This window comes from Oreochromis niloticus, linkage group LG14 (assembly GCF_001858045.2).
Source record: "Oreochromis niloticus isolate F11D_XX linkage group LG14, O_niloticus_UMD_NMBU, whole genome shotgun sequence".
Classification (NCBI taxonomy): Eukaryota; Metazoa; Chordata; class Actinopteri; order Cichliformes; family Cichlidae; genus Oreochromis; species Oreochromis niloticus.
Genome location: NC_031979.2, coordinates 20866541 through 20887635, shown reverse-complemented (window position 1 = coordinate 20887635; position 21095 = coordinate 20866541). Strand labels below are relative to the sequence as shown.

Here is a 21095-nt window from a genome sequence, read left to right as displayed (position 1 = left end):
AACTGACTTTCTTTCCTTTTCTCTCCAGAGCACACCTCCACCTCTATAGGCTCTCTTCCGCCTGCACCAGATCAGGTTTGCCAGAGGTGGCCCACACATGGACCAGCACAAGGCCAGTTGCAGACACACTGGTGGTCCTGTGCTGGCCCATGCGTGGATTACCTCTGGCAAACCTGATGTGGGCCACCAAAGGGCCGTCATTCTTTGCGGTATGTGGGCCTTGTGTAAGATGTGTGCAGCCACGGGCCAGTTGCAGACACACTGCTGGCCCTGTGCTGGCACAGACCAGTTTCAGCTCTGGCCCCAGATGTCAGCCTAATGTGTACCTTAATCAAGCCATGTAATAGCAACATGTGCCGGAACATAATAGTGCAAAAGTAACACGACAAGACTCTGTTCAGACAGTGAATGGACTGAGTCTTATATAGCCCTTTTTTACTCTCCCAGATTACTCAAAGTGCTCTATACAACATGCCACAGTCACCTAATCACACAATTTCTCTAAACTGAGTGCTTCCTAATTACATTCATACCCATTCACACTCTTGACATGCACTCACAAACCTGTCAAACTTGCATTTGAAACGTTGGCTACCATAGCAGTATAGTATTACAACATGGTGTTTGAGTCTTCTAACCAAAATAGGACAATAGGAACATAAATAGTGCCATCATTGCCAGACCTGGCCCACATCTGGTTGACATACACCCTGCCATGACACCAGTCAGTCAGAAGTGCCAGCTTGATGCCGGATCCGGGCCAGAGCTGTTTTCTGTACTTACTACAGCCCTGCACATCACCCTTGTTCTGGAAATTGGGTACCAATCAAAGTAGTCCGGCCCCCGAATATGAATAACTTTAAATGTCACAGTATTAGTAAAGGTTTTCAGTCAGCAACAACAGAAGGGCTTTAACACAGATTGTGGAATGCATTGTATTTGATATTTAAAAGCAGCTCACTGAAACATGGCATTTTATATGTGTAACAGACAAGAAAAGCATGGTAGGAATGAATCACAAAGTATATAAAGTTCTACAGTGCTGTATTATAGAAAGAGGCACACATTTAGTCTCAATAGCAATGCTACTGTAGAACAGCAACAGTCAAAACATTGAGTATAAATTTCAGATTAACTGTATGAAGCAAGACTTGACCTACAGAATATACTCCAAGACCAGAGCTGAATGTGGGTATGAGATTTTTACATAGGAGAGTACAGGAAATTTATCAGTTCAGACCAGCTAAAAGTGTGTGATTTGAAACAGTATTTTCTGCATATTTATACTCCATTTTTGTATTACACTTCATTTTGTTCCAGCAAAAAAAAAAAGACAAATGCGGGCCCCATACAATATAAAAGCTGCACATTTTAGTTTCCTTAAAAAGACTTTTGGCCAATACAAATAAAACTGTGACCCAAAAATCTCAGCATGGTATAAAATTGTAAGAAAACTAAAAAAAAAAAGAGAACTGAAAAAGTACTATATATTCAGTATACAAGATGTACATAACAGACTAGGACATTTTCTGGGATCATATCTGTTTATAGGTTATATAAATCACAGAGGCACTACTAACTACCAAGAAATTCTTTAGTTAGTCCGCACACTGCTATGTCCAAATGAAGTATGGCTGGTAATTCTCTGTTAAAAAGTGCAGTAGACTGACATTTGTGTTCTTTAACCTGATGTAACTGTGAAAGCACTTGATTTTTAGAGACGCCTTGCACAAAGGTTAAAAAAAAACAGAGGAGAGGAAAGGCAGGAGAAAAACTGAGCACTTGGACATTTTTGACTGGCTCCTCACAAGACACAGTGGATACACAGGGGCGGTCAGTTGGCAGGATTCCCATCGCTGCCTGGGAGTAATGATATCTTCATAGTGACACAGATAGGGTTGATGAAACCGATGTCCCATTGTTATTGGTCAATACCTAAGGAGAACAGAAAACATGTTTATCCTTATCCAGTTTTACAACACTACACAGTACTGTGCAAAAGCTTTGAGCTTCCCCTCATTTCTTTATATTGTTTTTCCTCCAAGGAGCCAGACTTTCTTTTAACTTGTAACTAAAGTGGTCCTTAATAATAGTTCTTCAGGCTTTCAGAAGGTTTTTCAAGTTTTTTCTTTCAACGTTAGGTCTCTCATTCCTACAAAGCAACGCCTCTCCCCAACTAGGGACAATCTGACCACCTCTCTCTGCTCCTCATCTATGCCTACATCCCCCTCTGGAAACAAACTCCTCCAAGTACCCAGGTCAGTAAAAGATGGCTGGGTGATGCTCTCCTCCAGCTACAGGACTGTTCTGATCTGACAGACTGGTCCATCTTCTCTTCAGTCTGTCCTTTTCTATATTAACTGCTATGTAGAGAATGTTACAATGTCTAAAACCATCTGAAAACCTTGATAAACTACAGGCTCTGATTATAACATGTAACTGAACCTTCCGACTGAGGGACAGTTCTCTGTAAAAGGTGTGATCTGATAACCCAGAGACAGGTCCACTCCCCTCTCATTATAAATGGAGAGCGGGTGGAATATGTCTCCAACTTGAGGTTTCTGGGCACCCACATCTCCGTCGACCTCACCTGGACACACAACTCAAACACCCTGGTAAAGAAGGATCGGCAGTGCCTGCACTTCCTCCATGTCCTGAAACAGAAGCTGCTGCTGGACTTCTACTGCTCCTGAGTGGATAGCGTGCCCTCTTCCTGCTGGTGTTTGGAATGCAGGGGCTACTAAGAACAGGAAGGCTGCACAGAGGGTAATTAACACCACCCAAAAATCATTGGCTGCCCTCTGCCACCTCTGGAGGTCAGGTCTTTTGCACTACTTCCAAGCACTTTTTTCTCTTCTATCATTTTGTATATTGTACATTCCTCTTGATTGTATTAATTTCTCCTGTTTGTAATTTATTCCTGCTGTCTTACCTATAATATTATTCCTTCACAGTTGGCGTGGAGCACCCATAATTTTGTTGTACATGTACAATGACAACAAAGGGGTATTCTATTCTATTCTATTCTATTCTATTTTTAATTCAGTCCTTGAACATTAACATTTTCAGAGGAATGTTTCTTATTTCTTAAGCCACTTAACAATGACCATTGAATCATTCATAAAAAAGACGCCTAGTTCAAGGGATGGACCAGTCTGTGTTTTGTCTACATATAACATGACATGAAGAAATCCAGGCAAGACCTGACACAGGAGCTGAGATCCATATTCAGTTGATCCATCTACAGTTCACTGAAACCTCATCAGAAGAGGTCTCAGTGGAAGGGTTGCTGTCAAGGATGGGGAGAAAAGGCTGAGGTTTGCCAAATTACTGTACTGAACTGGCAACAGGTCTCATGAATCCAAATTTGACATTTTTGATTCAAGCCAACGTCAGTATGCATGGAGGACGTCAAGAGAAACAATAAGTGATTGCAGTTATCTTTTAAGCTTAGTGGAGGCTCTGTCATTGTTTGGGGCAGCATTTTAGCAAGCGGGATCTTGTCAAACTTGACGGTATTACAAATGCAGAAAAATACCATCAGAGTTTGATCCAACATGCAATACTATATAGAAATTGTCATGAAAATGATACCAGACATGCTACAATAAAAGCATACGTGAATAGGAAAACACACAATGGCACACTTTTAGTCATGAATTCGCCTCCCCAGAGTCTGGACCTCCAAATTATTAAAGCACGGTGGGATCATCTTGACAGCAAACAGAACAAAAGGCACCCAACGTCCAAAGAAGAGCTTTGAATGTCCTTCAAGAAGCCTGGAGAACTATTCCTAAAGTTGCTTAAATAAATGACAAGAAAGCTTGTTTAAGAGTTCAGGCTCTTAAAGAGTAAAGATCAAGTAGGTCAAGTAAAGGTAAAGTGAATAGCTGTATCTATTTTCCAATTTTCTTGCAAAATGCAAATAAATGGTTCAAGACTTTTGCACAGCACTGTGGGTCTGCTTACTTACACAAATTATTTCAAGATAAGTAGGTGTGCACTTTTTTAATAAGCCAAAAGTCCTACATCCTAAACATGCAAATGTGCATAACATTCAATGTGTTAGAAATCAATATATCTAAAATTAACATGCTTACATTCCCCAGACTTTCAAATACTTCATTCAACACTGCTTGCATTAATTATGTGCAATCGTTCCTAATGGAAAATCATTGAAAGTGGGACAGATTGGACACTGAGTGGTGACTGAATAAAAATGGGGGATTCGTGATTAAGTGAAGAGGGGGGTTTTTTTGTGTGTTTTTTTTTAATGGCAGGAATGAAAGCCCCTTTGAAGGGGATGAGAAAGAAGGGCACAAGGGATGTTGAAGCAGCAGACTCCTCCACAGAGCTGCACAATTATGAGTGATAAAGGTACAAACACATGAATTGAAAGACAAGGGATGATTTCGGTGATTAGAATCGGGATGAGAGAATCACATATAAAATACCGTGTCATTGAAAACCACTTTTATTCTGTAACAGGAGCGGCTGGATTGTCTTTCTGCTCAGAGGGAATGGCTAGGTAGTTTGTCCTGTGGGCAGATTGGCAGAAAAACAGAGGAGTGTCTAAGACTTGGTGCTATGGGCCTCTCTAGCACCACACACCACAGCTACTTAGTTTGCACAGTGCTCATGACAGTGCAACAATTCTGAATATCCATTTTATTTATTGAAGCGTGAAAATGTGACTCTAATTCACAGAAATTAAGGAATGAGTTTTACCAGATGAAATCCATCTAATCCGAGCAGTGCCTAGGGACTGCGTGGAATGCACATCAGGAAGATGTGACATCCTAATTCAGCATTTTATAGCAAACCTTCAGCATGTTTAAAAAACACAGTACTTGCACTGAATATGCTCCCAATTCAAAAGAGCTGCACTGAAAGTGTGTAGATGAAGAACACTTTATACAAGTGAAACGAGTTTTGCGACTGTAAGCACATTTCAGAAATAGCCTAATTTAACTCTTTGACAGATCACATCGTTGCCTCCTATCTTCTCCTTTAGGGACATGACTAATACGTTCTGAACCACTAATGCATCACAAAATGTAATCTCAAAATGTCCTACTTGTGCTACATATTGCATTCTTTGAGTGGGTAGACCTTCTGTGTTGTCATAAGGGTCACTAATGGCTAATGGCCAAAGCCTATGCAATCTTTCAGCTACAGGTAGTGAGAAGGCCTACAGTATTACAGCTGAGAAAACTCGGATCGAATAGTTTTTTGAGATTTCTGAGCTTTTGACTGTTGCTGTTGACTTTAAATTAAAGAGCTTCTTTCTTTTAGCTTTACAATTTTTCGTTTTGGGGGGTGTGGCACTGTTACTTGATAATGAGAAGGTCCTAGGTTTGAAATCACCATCTGGCGGGGACCTTTCTGTGTCTGTGTGTTTCCTCCCACAGTCCAACGACTCGTAGTTCATGGCATTAGGTTTCATTTAGCTTTCTAAATTGCCCAGTGTGCGAATGGTTGTCTGTCTCTCTTTGGTTCTTTGTACCCTGCCTCTCGCCCTACGACACCTGGGCCGGAAGAAAATGGATGGATGGAACTTTTGGTTTCTCCTATTTCCGATGGGTTCACCACAATCAGTGGAGCCACTTGTATTTAATTCGTGTTTATTTAATTCCTTTAATATAGCTATAGCAACATAAATATCCTAGATATTTAAAGTTAAAATTGAATGTGCTTCTCTATTGCAGGACAGGGGTGGGCAATTAATTTTAATTTTCATAAAACTGAACCTAAATGCTTTGGGAAAACACAGATTATAATACCTACTTTGTCAAACTCAGCGACCAAGAAGTGTCTGAGTGATTTACTGCTATATAAATTAAATCATATTAAAAAACAATACTGATCACAAAATAGCCCCAAAGTCTGTCTATCTGACAACCCTGAAACATTGGCCTCACTGCCCAATAATGCTGTAATTTTTAATTTTGTGCTTGACTACATTTGTCACTACACAAATATGAGATAGTTCAGGACTGTTTTCTAAAGTTTGAAAACAGTGAGAAAAGTGCTGCATTTCAATTCTGCCACTTCCAATAACTCTTAATTACCTGCTAGTGCTAATAGTAAAATAGAAAGCCAATAAATAACCGAATATTTTTAGAGAAGTTTAGTTTCAAATTTAGTTGAAAAAATAGTTCTTTGAAATATATTAGCTCACAGAAACCCTTCACTATTTATTATATTGTAATATGTCTAAACCCTGGATATTGGGTCTTGTGAATATTCAGCAATGTTGTGCATATTGTGCAGTACGTGGACTTAATCTGTCACTGAAGGAAGCAGATTTGTAGTCAGCAGTAAGTGTTTGTAAAATAAAAATAACTGGATCAGCACATGCATGATTGCTCTCTTCAGGACATAAAGTCCCTGTACAAAAGTTGTAACTGTGGGTCTTGAAGGTTAGCCGGCACCACTAAAATCCAGTGGGAGCTGACTATAAAGGTGCATTTGGGTCTTTGACATTACTGACAAGGCGATGCAAAATGCCAGTCACTGATGGAGCTGAAAATCCATCACGGATGTTAAAAGGTTGTTTAGAAAAAAAGAGCAGTCAGCAGTTTAGGTAAAAAGACAGATTAGTGTTCCAGGAGGGTTACAAACTGATGGACTCAATTACTTCTCTGTCTGTGTGTTTGCCCCCCTGCCTCATTCCTTCACTCTCTGTCCCTTTCTTCCCCGATTGACTCCTAAATCTCATTTCCCTATCCACCACATTTTTTAGATTTTAAATTACAATTATGTAACCAGAAGTCCTGAGCAAATAAACACTTACAGATATTTGTGCACTTCCTTGGTGACTTCAGACTTTTAAATTAATATAAACCCACTGCCGAGTTTTGACTCATAGCGCATAAATATCTGAATATGTGACGTCAGGGTTGTGTTCAGGACACACGCTGTTTAAATTCGCTGTTCAGTCACATCCCTGCTAACATTGATCTGTCTGTGCATCTGTACATGAGACTCACGCTGTGTCCTGCGCCTGCTCATCAGACTTGGAGATCTTCCTGTAGCAGTAGACCATTTCTACCAACAGCCACAAGGTCAAGAACACCAGCAACACATACATCATGATCTCAGAGTAGATTGCTGTGGTGTCGTCACTGGCTGCAGAGTTAAAACAGTGGCAAGGCACATGTATTATTCATTATGCATACTTCCTTGGAATACTGCGAGCAGAACAGAGCAGAAGGGACCTGAGCTTGTACAACACTGCTGATCCACAATCCTCTGTCATTCATAACTTTTAATACATTTTATGTCTTTCACTGAAGAACAAATCCAATTAAACAAATAATAAATATGGTTATGCAGCTACAACAAAAAGCAAACAAAGGTGTTTTATTTAGGAGCATCCTGACTGTAGATACACTTAGAAAGTGATGCAGAAACTACTTCATGTTGCATTCATAATATTATGGCCATACCTGTAATATAATGAAAAAGACCCTACAGAGTTAAAGGTGCCCGGAGGAGATTTTGCAAGGCTGCTTTTATGCCAAACGTTTCCTAACAGTGTGCACTGCTTTGTTGCAGAGCTTATCTTGTTCTTACATGTGTGTATGCACATCTTTATCGAAAATTCAACCTAAATCTGCATATAAAAACACTAAATCTCCACAGGGTATCTTTAAGTATGAAAATAGGATGAATATGCAATGTCACAGAGGTTCTCAGAGTGTGAAACATACTCTAAGTTTAGAATCTGTCATAAAAATAATTGCATGCTGTTTTTGACACCAGAACAGCTTTTGCTCCTTGTAAACAATCCTCTTCTGCTCATTAGCCATTTTGAGATGCTTCTGGAGTAAGTAATAGCACATAAAACATCCAGTCCTATTCTAAATATTACATACTTAATATACACTGAGATTAGCCGCAACATTAAAACCATTCACAGTGCCTGCTGGGATTAAATTCTGCAAGTCTTGTATACACCTATGACAGTCTTCACCAGCATACACATTACAGAACATAAACCCATGGCTACACAATAAAACTACTTAAGAACGAGCCCAAGGCACTGCCTCCAAACTCCCTCCAAATTAACCATGCAGAGGATGAACAAGCCCCACCTATGGAGGCACCATCCTGCAGGTACTAAGGAATCTGCTGCCTATTTATTATCGCGAGACAGCCAAAGACACCCCCAGAGCAGGCCTGCAAAGTACTTGACAGGTGGTTTTAATGTCACTGTGGTTCAACAGATAGTTTATTTTGCTAATAATTCAATATCCAATCAGTGAAATCAAGCAAATATCTTGTCAACATCCTATTGAAAATGCTTTCTCGTTTATTGCTTTCTCTCCATTGTTTACAGTGGAAAGACATTAGAACAGTATCCCATTAATAACCCATTACGAACAAGAAGAGGGATTACAAGCAAGCGGAAGCTGTTTTCAGTGCACATGGGCACCTTGGGCTGTTAAAGAAAGTTTTCCTTTTATTGTCCTTCATTTGTTTTCATAATGAGTGACTGTGAACCACTGTGTCACTTAGTGTATAACAAATTCCAGAAAGCCTGCTGACCAGACAGCTGACAGCTTTTTCAAATTTCATTTAGCAGCCCCAGCAAAAGGAGAATATTAGTGAAATTTAATCCCTTTGATGGGAAAGCATGGATATGTCGGCCACGAAGTAATCCATTCTACCACTATGGATGCCATTACTGCAACATTAATGTAACCATGGTCTAGTGTACAGTGCACTAGCTGCAGGCTTTGTGAAATCTGAAACAGCGGTTCTGTGAAATATGGAGGACAGGCTGTGAATATAATAAAAAAACAATCTAACTGTACTCTGTTTTGCAGTCTTCTTTTTATGGGTGCAAACTCTTTAAATCACACTAGCCTATCACCTGATAGCTCACAATATGTTATATGCAAGCATATATAGAAAATGTAAAGTTAGAGAAATGGGGAGAGTTGAGTAATTTCAAATATACGTAGGGTATATTCGATTAAGGTGGAACATGACACATTCAGCAAGCCAAGCATTCAGGAAGCAGAATACATTACCCCTTATTATAGATAGCAAAGTAGCTGGTTTGAATTAACACCTTCACTGACAACAGAAGAAAGCTTTGATGGACAATAAAGGCAGACAAAACAACACACAATTATTCCTTTTAAACCAGTACAGTCACAAGAAAGGGAGAAAGAAGGAAAGTGGTGCTGTTAGTGGCAGACTGCGTTCACACTCATGCATCACAAAAAAAAACCCTATTGGAAATATATTAGATGTATTATTTTTTATCTACTGTGTAGATTTATTGTGCAACAGAAATAAACATAAAACACAGACTAGTCTTTCTCTCATCTCAGTGTTGAATGTGCAGGTCTACAGTGGAATCATCACTTAAGGCGTCCTGCATCTGCAAACTCTTTTCATTAAGTGAGTTTGGAGAATACTCGTTAACAAAAACAAAAATCTGCCCTGTTAATATTAGAGCATGTGGGGGAAAATGGAACATACATAAACTAATGCTGGGTAGATATTTGAGAGAGAGATTTTTCATCATATCAATCATTACTAGCTTTTTGGTTTCCATTTATATTTGACTTATTTCATGTTACTGATGTGGAAAAAAAGAGCTAAACCTGAGCACAGGACACAGGTGGATAGCATGCAAGAATTTTACATTTAGGCATACCTTTCTCTTTCACAGTCAGGTTGATGGTCTTGATTACTTCGAAGATTGGAGTGTATAGCTCAAAGCCAAACTTACGACGAATTTCACAGGTATACAAACCACTGTCATTATAGGTGACATTACGGATTTCAATGGAGACCTCTTGTAAGTCCTTGCTTCCGTTCCAGTTTAGACGGTCCTTAAATGGATTCTCCACATTGGAATTGTTAGTGTTATATTCGTATATCTAGAAGAAAGGAAAAGTGTGCAGGCATTAATTAAATACACATACAATGTGAGCAAAATCACAATGTGCTAGATCATTTACAATAACGTAGAAACAACTTACAAGATATGAAATGTTTTTGCCTTTTGTTGGACTTGGGGTGTAAAGCCATTTTACAAATGTCGTTACGGAGACCTCCTCCCTCTTCAAGCAGGAGATGCAGGTCAACTTCATGGCTTTTCCCACAATTCCTTCTGTGTCTGACTGGACATCGACACATACTGGCATGCACAGGTGGACTTGAGAAGCATGGAAAGGTTACATATATTCAGTTTACCATTCGCAATGTAATTGTAAAAAGAAAAAGAGAGAAAAAGAGTAGAAAAAAGAAAGCACACCCTCTTTAAATTCTATGGTTTCACATAAAAGAATATAATTAAAAATAATCTCATCCCTAGCAGGTCTTTAAATTCAACAAATACAACCAAGATAAACTAGAAAACATGACATTGTACACTGTGTCATTATTTCCTTACAAAAACGAATCCAAAATGCAGAAGCTACGTGTGAAAAACGACATACACTCTTACTGCCTCCAAAGGAATTAAAAGGCCAGGTGCTGGAAATCAAACATACTCGATTAATTGATCATCTGGAGCATTCAGGCGTGAGTTAACACAAAGCCAAGGAAGAAAGACATCGGCAATGGAGAAGCAACTATTACTGTCCATCAATCTGGGCAGGGTTATTAGGTCTTTTCTAAACAGTCTGAAGTCAATCATTAAATGTTAAGAAAGTACATTTATTTTAACATGGCTTAGGTTTGCAAAGTTGCATCTGAACAAATCCTAAGACTTCTGAAACAATGTTCTTTGGACATTTGGGGTCAAAGTGTAGATATCTGGCCTTAATGCACTTGGAGAAAACCAAATGCAGCTTATCACCACAAACACTTCATCCTAAATGTCAGCAGGTGGAGGGGTGATGATTTGGACTTGTTTTGTAGCTACAGGACCTGGGCACCTTGCAGTCCTTGAGTCCACCAGTAGCTCATCTGTATGCCAAAGTATTCTATAATTAAATGTGAGGCCATCTGTCTCTGTTAAGGCTTGACTAAAATAATGTCACGCAACATGATCCCAACCACAGCAACAAATCTAGAACAGAATGACCAAAAAGGAAAAGAATCGAGGTGTTGCAGCAGCCCAGAGAGTTGTGCATTAACACAAATCTGAATGTACTGAAGCAAATTTGTAACGAAAAGGATGCTGATAGTCACACAGAAAATGAAGTTATTTAAGTCATTGTTGCCCCAGTTCCCATCACCCCTTCCTTGAGTCTGGTTTTGCCAGAAGCTTCTTCCTGTTAAAAGTGAGTTTTTCTTTCCCACTGTCAGGTGCATGCTCGAAGGGGGTGGGGTGGGGTGGGGGGTGGGGTGTCTGATTGTTGGGGATTCCTCTGTATTATTGTAAGGTCTTTAACTTACAATATAAAGCACCCCAAGGCAGCTATTGTTGTGATTTGCTGCTATAAAAATAAAATTGAACGGAAAGGAAATTGAATTAAGTGGTTCTATAAGCTACCGACTGCTTCTGCATTTTAGCTTAGTTTTTGGCAAATCAATAACAGTCTAACTTGTAATGTATTGCTGTTCATGTAAGGTTCTGTTTACCTAATTTTAAGACCCGGTAAAGACTAGATACACTTTTATTATATTCTGTTATCTAAAACCTTAGAATTGGGTTCATTTCAGAGGGTTCACATTCTTTTTACCATGACCATATTTTTTATATATGAATGATGTGACAAGCTGTACCCACTAAACATTAAGAATGTGCTTTCCAATGTAGCACAGAAAAAGAAAACAGAAAATTTCAAGGTTTAAAATAAAACCAATACTTATGTATTCAGATTTTGTAAAAATGTAATTTCTTAAAACTGACCAACACAGTGGAAAGAAGAAGAAAAAAACATATAGCATATTTGTTTTTAGGTGTCAAATGTCCTTTTAAACATGCACTTATTACTGATCAAATTCCAAGCATTCTGTAGAATCTGCCAGGATGCACCATTTTTCAGTTATTCATAAACACATGCTAGTGTGGCAAGAACAGTTTTAATGCTTTGTAATAACTTAATGACCCACTGATGTTTGATCCTTTGGTCATCGGGTCTCACACTGAACCCCATGTTGAACCAGATGCAAAAGTCCGTGAGCATTAAAAAGATAAACTGATTTATACAGCTCTGTAGGCCATTGGAGACACTTAAATCACAATATTGATAGCAAATTCAAGACCAGCAAGCCCTAATGATGGCCTCTGCCCATTAGTATTTACTAGCAGTGGGAGGAATAAATGGATAGAGGGAGTGCAGAAACTGTGGGTAGTGTAGGAAGAGGGAAATAATACAAGAGGGAGAGCTAATTGAAATATAAATGCATTAGTGGTAGAAGAATATTGGGAGAGGCGTAGGAAGTGAATAAACATATGCAAGAAAAAAATTCAGTGGATTATAATCACAAAGACACATTTCTTGTGTTTATGTGACTGTTGCAGTGTTGGGCCCAGTGCTCTTATATAACCCAAAGCCCGCTGGGCTGACAGTGACAAACATTGATTCTATCGCTCTCTCTTTTTTCTTTTTTTTAAAGCTGAGGGCTCATATAAACACATGGAAACAGAGCAGAGAAATAGAGAGGAAGGCATGAAGGGGACAGAGGAAATGGGGAAAAGAAAAAGTGAAGAAGCTTAACCCCAGTGCACTTTCTTCAATGATTCTATTCATTTCCCTTAAATGCTGACAACATTAAGCAGTGAAGGGCTCTGCAGACCAATGGGACTGCTCTGAAACTGGGTTTTGAGTTCACAGCTTCCTGGGTGGTTCGCAAGCCACTGTCAAGGCCTCTGATTACTCATTGTTGTATAAAAATGTACAATAGAAAATGATAAGTCCACAGTCAAACAGGATATTTTGACATCTTGCAGAATTATACTTACCAAGAGAAATCAAAAGTACCAAAGATTGCAGATGAAGCTTATATTGCGTTACCATATTCAGCTCTTTGTGGAGCTGTTGGAGGACAGTATCGCTTTAACTTGGTCTTTTTCTCAAGTAGTCTTCACACGAAGTCTGGTGTGAGACAGAGGAGTTGTTGAAAAGACTTCAGGACCACGGACAGCGCCTCTTCTCGGCCGATAAGAGCACAGGTAACTTTCCTCTTCGTGTCTGAAAATCCACGCCAAGAACTCTTAGAAAAGACGCGTTTCTGATTTACACATTCAAAAAGGGTTCCTCTTGGATTTTAATCGTTATTTTGATGCGCTCATCTAATAACCGAAGCGTTCATATAGCACTTAATGCGCAATTATCATTTACACAGTAAGAACTAAGTTCATCATTTCCTCGACTCGGGGAAATAAACAAGTCCGTGATGTGAGACGACTACATGAGTGATCCCACGGTTTCTTCGCGCATAACTGCTGTCACTGAGTACGGACCCATCCAGAAACACCGCGGAAATCTTTCTAGAAACAGGCGAATAGGATCTGGAACCTGTGGATTCTCAAAAGCCGACGTACTCACTTATTGTTGCGAGATCTGAAGTCCTGATTACACACATGCAGGAAAAAGCATCGAGGCCAGTTCTCTCATTTCACCCCTCAAAGAATAAGCCCACTGACTGTCAGAAGTCTGTTTCCTCCATTAGAGATGACTGATGACATTTCCCAGCCGCGGCTCAATGTCTTTGTTTTTCAGCAGTCACTTAGCGCTGGCAGGGGCAGAGGGTTTGATACGCATGCGTGAGTCACTCCCTCCTACGCTACAGTGTGCAGGACCACATTATTGTCACTTGGGTAGGCCTAACCAACTCAGCCGCTTGTTTGCATTTGCTGAAATATTGACTAAACAAAGCTCAGCGTGCAGAAACACCGCGTGCACACGTAGAAACCAAAATGCAAATCAGTCCTAAGAATGCACATTATGTCAAGGAGTAAGATGAGACAAGGCTGTCTTTGTCATGTGTTATATAAGCTTGTTTAGCTGGAAGTAGAGTTTCTTCTTAAGACATTTCATTTGTTACACATCAGTACTTGCATTTCCTGTTTCCCAAACGCCCCTCCCCCCCGTCTAAACCCCAACCAGTGAAGAAGTCTCACAAAGATTTATGTCCTGATGCGGTGTCATTGTTTTTTTGTTGTTGTTTTTTTTTGTCTTTTAATGTAAGACAAAATAAGATTTTGTTCCGAAGTGTACCGAAGCACGTACCAAACATATTAACCAATGTTAAGGTGATAAATGTGTGCCTATTATACATATAAGTCCATGTAGGTCTGTCACCACATCAAACTTTATTTTCTTGGGTTTTCATTTTAAAAAATGTAGTCATTTGTGAGACTGACAATGCTAAAAATGAAGTTTAAAACCTATCCAGTGGGATGCAGTGATTCACTCGATTCAGGTAGGGAAAAAACAGTCCATCATGCCACCTGCACCAGAGAGAATACTCGAGTACCTGCTTAAAAATGACACTTTTTTCTGTCAATAAAAACCAGCAAGGATTTGACTGTAACTGTAAAAACTAAAAGAGGTGAAAAGGAGACAAGGAAAAAATATTTTCCTGCTCTGCAGACCTGAATAACATCTAATATTAATACTAACAGACATGCCTGATGGATGTATAAAGTGCTCTCGATTGGGCAATCTATTCCAAACTTTAATATACTGCACATGTATTATCTTAAGCATAAAAGTGCCAACAACTGGTTAATACTTACCAAAAAACCTCTTACAAATTGCATTACCAATCGAGCCATTATAATTATAATTAGAAAAAGATTTATACATCTTGTTTATTTGGTTATTCTTTATTTCTTTCAGGGACTATGTAAAAAATACATTAACATATTTGCATAAAGGGAAAACATTTTTGTTTTTGATTTAGATTAGTACCTAATTTCCATCTGCAGTCCCTGGGCAGTTAAAAAAAACAAACTGTAAGACACAATTAAAAATCAATCAGCAAAGATACACACAAACAAACACAGACACTCAGTTACTGACATATATGGACACACACAAACACACACACCATAACAAATGGTAAACAAGTATCAAATTGGCAGTCACTGAAATCACCAGACATGCTTCCTCTGTGCTTTGGTACACACGAAAGAAACCAAATCCTCTGAAGCACTGACCGAGACAACGGGGTTGCTATGACGTTAAAAGAAAAGCACTGAGATAAATCTATGATACAGCACCAAGCCTGAAAGAGCCATAATAATCTCACTGTGACATCACAGTATTTAATTTTCCAGCCACTGCATCTGGAACAATAAGAAGATTACCGCCAAAGGAAAATAGAAATCTAGGGCTTGAGAATGTTAACGTCATTATCATGTTGCACTTTATTCTTTTTTAGATTTATGTTAACAGCCGTACCATTAAATAACTACACCTTTAGTCGAACTCCGAAACACTGGCAAACAGTCAGGGAGTGAATCAGCAGCTGTGGGGCTGTGATTCTCACTGGTAAAGACTTTAATGTAGAAAGCAGAGAGGCAGCTGAGTGTACTCGTGTGTTGCTGTCAGCATTAGCAGTAGGCTGGCTCATTGAGGAGCAGACTTAATATGGCAGGCCCGGTTGAACCATATCCTGCAGACAGAGAAACCATAGCAACAGTAATGCACTGCCATGGCGACTACAGGAGGCTCGCTTAGACAGCCTCAGAGTCAGGATGACAATAGGAAGCCTAAAAGGGAGCTCTCTTTTATTTAATTATTTTCTTACAAAAAGCATTTGAAAGATGGGAGCAAATAAGGCAAGTCAGTATGTTTAGGCGGGGGCTTGATGTGGAATCAACCCATATTGCTCCCTACAATGGCGTAGAGGTAGGAGGAAATAATTGCAGTGCTAATAGCCCTAATTGAAACGCCAGGTCTGTAAAAGTCACTTTGTTTTAGCTGTTCTGACAGCCTCCTGATAATTTGCCGAAGACTTTTTTAACAATTCAAACCACACCTGATTGTTTTTTTCCTCTTTTTGCTGTGGCCTTATGAGAGCTTTCATCATTTAAAGGCTGAGCTTCAGGTGTGAGGTGCTAAGCTTATAAGAGGAGTTACAGAATCGAAAAAAGCAGGTGGAGTTGTGCAGAGTGAGTAAGTGGTCAGGAGTCTAGTGCGGAGGAGGTCTGTCCAGAGACTGAGCAAAAGCAGAAGAAAAATGTCCAGCAGTAGCCCAGGTAACCGTGTGCAGCCACATGAGGTGTGACAGACTGACAGCGAGGAGAAATCTCGATTATAACAACGGGCTTTGCGATCAGAAAGGTTTTGCAGAAAAATGTCAGCCGTAGAAAGGAAATATGTTTTCATAATGAAAGAATACATAACAAGTCTTTTTTTCCCTATGTTCAGACCAAAGACTTTACCAAATGGGTGGCCGTCATGACAATCACATCAGAGAGGCAGTACCAACTCCAAATCAATAACTCAAAAAGACAGTTATGTACGTGTACTGACATCATTAACCAACAGCCTGCACAAGGGAATGAATGTGGAAATGAGTGGGTTTGAGAGTACATGTGCGTGCTCATGTTTGTACGATAATTATGCCTATTTGTGCATGTGTGTGCATGCAGGCATCCTCGAGGATGCACTGTACAGAGCAGATTTCTAGGGATTTGGAAGGATTTCAAGATTATAACGTGATTACAGCAGACAGCCATGGATCACACATGCCAGAAATTCTGATGTATATCTAATGTGCTCCTTGCTAGAAAAGCCTCTTAATACTGCAGTTTAAAATCACTCATGTGTCATTTCTATTCATTCTCAGTGTGGGACTATGTCTGTATATTTCACATGCTATCACTGTGTTGGAATTACCTTTAGTTTAGTTTATTCTGAGTATAGGATTCATTTTAAGAAACATGAACAAAGGCAAAGTCCAGTGAAACAAAGAAAGGTGTAACGATCCTCACAGTACACTCAATATGAAGTAATCTAAACACTTATCGTGACCTAATCCCTTTTCACGAAACAAAAAAACGAAACCTTACTGAATACTTTCAGCATTTGTTTTTTAAACAGACATGCAAAGTTATGTATTTCTCTTCATCTACACAATGTATTCCACACATTTACATTTACACATTTAATCCTGTGATATTTTACATTATTCCTCACTGCTGGCTTGCTAAACATTAGGCTTCCTCTCAGGTCATGATGATTTGGTCTTATTTGGAACAAGTTTTGAATGTTGTTTGTTTGCTGTTTTATACATTATTTGTGGACTTTTGAAGTCAACCTATTTGAATTTGAATTTGATGGTTCTTTTGAAGTGGGCTCATGTATGATCCTTGTTGTTCTTTTTTGCAGAATGTATTTGATTTTCTAGAAAAATAAAAAAATAAAAATAAAAAAAATCCAAGTTGTATAAATTTATGTGCATTTGGGTAGTTTTTTACCAAATTGTTGTGGGAAGATGGGATAAAATAGCAAATTTGAGATCAGGCACATTACTCTATGCATATGGACTCACAGATACTTACACAATCATCACACAAAGCCAGTCTTCCTAAAAATAACCCATGTTTTCATCTAACCAACTAGAGCAAGCCTAATGTAGTAAATAACCACAAAGATTTACACACTCAGAGCTTCCCAGTACATTGTTTTATGTTGCCATGTCCCACTGCAAGGTACTCTGGACACTAATGCAAAATCAGGGGCACCAGAGCCAATCTAATTGATAAGGCATGAAATGTCATTGAGTCACTGAACTACACCTCACATGTGTACACACACATACACAGAGCCACAGGGCAATGCCAGATTCAACCAGGGGGACTTGGCACAGACCTCTAAGCTAACACTGATAGTAAGTGAAGACTTGTTCCATCTGACCTTCTGATTTGGCTCACAGCCCCCTGTAGGAATACTGACTTTCTATTATAAGACCCAGAACGCTATGCGTCAAATAAATCATTGAACCAGAAGAAGACAGCAGTTGTGCAACATAGACTTCTCTTTTTGGAGCAAAATCAAATCGGTGACTTTCGAGTTGTGCAGCTACTTTTAGTTCCACTCGGTTAATCTGCTGGTTACAGAGAAATCTCACTAGAACGAGACAGCTCGGGGAATAAAGTTCAGAACCTGTAAGTGTGCAAGAGAGAGAAGAGTTATTGTAGTTTAATATTACATATTCATGAAAAACATGCAGGTTGTCACCTCGACACGTGGGAGAAGCTGCTGTGATCAGGAAGTAGAACAGAAGCACCGGTGTCACCTTGTGTTCAATCAGCCGAGCTTTATTGTCTTAATTAGAATATGGTAATGAGCACAGTCTGTCTTAGAGACCAGTATTAACTCCTGACTAAGAAATTCTTTGGACAAGCTGAGAGAGTGTGTCACGCCACTCCTTGCTGCTGCAAATTATTTTTGTCTGGATCCACACATAATTGAAATGAACTACGATGAATTGTTTTTACAAAATGCTCCAAAATGAAGACAGAGGTCACTTGTATCGTTACTCGAATAAAACAACAATTTTGTACAGAAATAGCCACTCGAGCCCTAACATTAGTGAGCACAAAGAAGGAAAAAAGACTGACAAGGAATGTGTAGAGAAAAACCTTGATCATTTGTCCACATTCAGATCCGTGTGCACTCAAATGTCATCAGTATCTGTTTAGCTTGTTTTATTTTCTATTGCAGCCTGCCTTTTTAGCTCTTGCTCTCCTGGAACATTAAGATCTTGAGTGCCTGGCGTCTGGCAGCCCAATAACGTGTCAGGGTTGTTGCTTTGGACAGTGTTACTCTTCTGGTCAGAAATATGACTCTCCAGTTTATAGCTATCAAGACCTCTGCTCTCTTCGGCTTGTTGGCTGTGACTGTGGCTAGCTGAAATACTGTCCTGCCGCTGGCCATCGTTGGGGCTCGAGCCATCTGTACTACCATAATTCTCACTTTCTCCCTGCTGCGTGGTGCTGCTGTCTGTTTGTGTGCAGCCTCTTGTCCCATCTTTCGACTTGCTGTCATGCTGCTGGCATCGTGTGATCTGGCCTAATGTGATTTGGAGCTCATTGAGGCGCTGTAATACATAGCGTCTCTTCAGTTCCAGCAGGATTGTTCCATTACGACTCAGGCTTGGCATGTCTGTTGGAGTTGCCCTCTGCAGAAGAATAGATCACAGAGCATGTATTGTAAATGATGTGGAGTAAAGATATGAATGAGTTCGTGCACATAGTCTCGAGCAATAATGCAAATTCAGACACAGATCATGTTCATGCATACTGATTTACGCATCTCTCTTTTAAGTCAAGGCTGAACATCAGCATGAATATCGTAGATTAAAATGAGTTATCATCATTCAATCACTGCAATATGCCATTTATATGTATGAAATGCGGCAATAGCAGATACTGACAAATCAAACGAGATCATTTCACAACGCTGAAGTGAAACTTGGAGGAAATCAAAACACAAAGAGATCATTTAAAAGCCCTTCGCAACACAATTAAATGAACACATGGATTCATTCTTTGGATTATGTAATTATATGTGCAGTGTATAATATTCCAGCTAATTACTGCAGAATGGTTTCCAGCGCTGTTCTCTCTTTCTTTTAGCCATGTGCTCACTTCAGCTCTCTTCTGTAGTTGCGTGCTCAGCAGCAAGAATGACTCGTTCATGCGATCAATTTCTTCTTCTATACATGACATCTGGAAGCGAAATAATGGTTAATTGGCTTGTGGTGTTTGACGGTTCATTCTATATTAAAATTCTGTTTCATTTTTTATATTTATACCTGCACTGGTGTCCCTTTTGGTGGTAAACCTGAAAAAAAAACAATAGAATAAAAATTTGTGCCTGGAATCTGTAGAATGGAAAATACGACAAAAGAAACACCCAACAATATGTGATTATATGAAGCACAAAAACCACCCAGTGCACTTCAGCCCTCAATATCATGGTTTTATGGAAGTCATGAACTCTGTTCACCAGGACCTTGGACCGCTCTTCTGGAACAAAAGTCTTTTAGGTGCTTAACAGCGTAAAAACAAAACAAAAACAAAACAAAAAATCTCTCCAGGACCTCATATAATACTTTAATGATGCTTTTATGTTTTGAGTGGCAAAAATAAAATGAACAACATCTGCATGAAATCACAGATGGGTTTGTTCATCAACTTTTAGGGCTGGATTATTATTATGGTCATTGTTTTGCAAAACCGCTTGCTGATGTTATTGAGGCTTCATGGTCAAAAGCAGAAGTTTAAAGCATCAAATCAGTCCACAGATAAGAAAATAGTACTGCAACAAATTTCCACCGAATTTCAGCTGATCAACACATGATGATGTTTTGTTCGCAGCTGCTTATACATTTTCCTATACTGACAACAAATGCCACAACTGTATTTTTTTTATTCAATTAATTTTGCAACCTTTAGCATATGAACTATTTTATTTATGAAGCTGGTGAAAGTCTGTTTTCACTTTACTTGTAGATAGTAGCTTTGCAAAGACCCCTTAATGTGATATTTATTGTTTTACAGCAAAAAATACACAGTGACAATCCTGTGAGTATTTTAGGTAATATAAATTATTTTTGATCTTCAACAGTTGCCATACCTTTGTCTGTGGCCTGAGCTGGAGTATGTTTGAGTTCAGAAATGAGCTGCTCCAGCTGGAAATATTTGTATTTCTTGAGTCTGAATAGGCAGAAGGGGAGAAATATTATATATTGTAATATAAATACTTTGCTGAAATGGCATACCTCATTTATTCTGCTGTAATCTTTATCTGTCTGACCAACCTGCTAGCTAATAGGTGCTCAGTGAAGCGGGCTTCAGTGGGAACTCTAATGTTGAGAAATTCCTCAACTAATGTGTTATTCCGCCCCTTCAACGCATCGAAATTGGACTGTTAAAAGAAGGCATAAAATGTTATCTGCCTCCATTTTTATACTATGAGAATGATGAGTGAGGTTTAAAGAGCACTTACACACCTCTGCTGTGCTGCATTTGAAAGAAACATTGAACAACTGAAGGCTTAGAGCTGAAATGGCCTCATGGAGTGCTTGCATAAAGCTCTGGGGTTTGGATCCTGGATTAAAAAATACATATACAAATCTATATATCACAGTGTTTTTAAAGAAGATTAGATACTTTGTGCTTTCAAAGTTAATTGCCAGAGATATTACTCTGTACA

General features: G+C 39.2%; 2 protein-coding genes across 3 annotated transcripts in view; both read right to left on the bottom strand.

Annotated features, from left to right (window-relative positions):
• Positions 1–921: 921 nt before the first annotated feature.
• scn3b (sodium channel, voltage-gated, type III, beta) lies at positions 922–13691 on the bottom strand. Of its 2 annotated transcripts, XM_005455804.4 has the most exons (7): positions 13467–13686; positions 12881–13109; positions 10005–10180; positions 9677–9902; positions 6993–7131; positions 4455–4538; positions 922–1935 (listed from the first exon to the last, which is right to left on the bottom strand). In XM_005455804.4, the coding sequence occupies exons 2-6, from the start codon at positions 12933–12935 to the stop codon at positions 4475–4477; spliced, it is 660 nt and encodes a 219-aa protein (XP_005455861.1). In that variant the 5' UTR covers positions 12936–13109; positions 13467–13686; the 3' UTR covers positions 922–1935; positions 4455–4474. The 2 variants fall into 2 exon arrangements, with proteins under 2 accessions (XP_005455861.1, XP_005455863.1); XM_005455806.4 differs by lacking the exon at positions 4455–4538 and having other exon boundaries at positions 12881–13691.
• Positions 13692–17351: 3660 nt separating this feature from the next.
• LOC100697272 (zonadhesin) overlaps positions 17352–21095 on the bottom strand; it is a 28863-nt gene continuing 25119 nt past the window's right edge. Inside the window, exons 46-51 of the mRNA XM_025897825.1 lie at positions 20893–20990; positions 20701–20807; positions 20517–20596; positions 19693–19721; positions 19475–19606; positions 17352–19056 (exon numbers count right to left, since the gene is read on the bottom strand). Of these exons, the coding sequence (XP_025753610.1) occupies positions 18574–19056; positions 19475–19606; positions 19693–19721; positions 20517–20596; positions 20701–20807; positions 20893–20990 (929 nt within the window). The 3' untranslated portion in view covers positions 17352–18573. The remainder of the gene's footprint in view (positions 19057–19474; positions 19607–19692; positions 19722–20516; positions 20597–20700; positions 20808–20892; positions 20991–21095) is intronic.

Excerpts from the sequence above, each read along its gene's own strand:
- scn3b (XM_005455804.4), bottom strand. The coding sequence starts at position 12,935 with ATGGTAACGCAATATAAGCTTCATCTGCAATCTTTGGTACTTTTGATT. Across the intron at positions 9,903-10,004 it reads GCAAAAACATTTCATATCTT|ATATACGAATATAACACTAA; the intron begins GTAAGTTGTTTC and ends CCTTTCTTCTAG. Across the intron at positions 7,132-9,676 it reads CCTGACTGTGAAAGAGAAAG|CCAGTGACGACACCACAGCA; the intron begins GTATGCCTAAAT and ends TTAACTCTGCAG.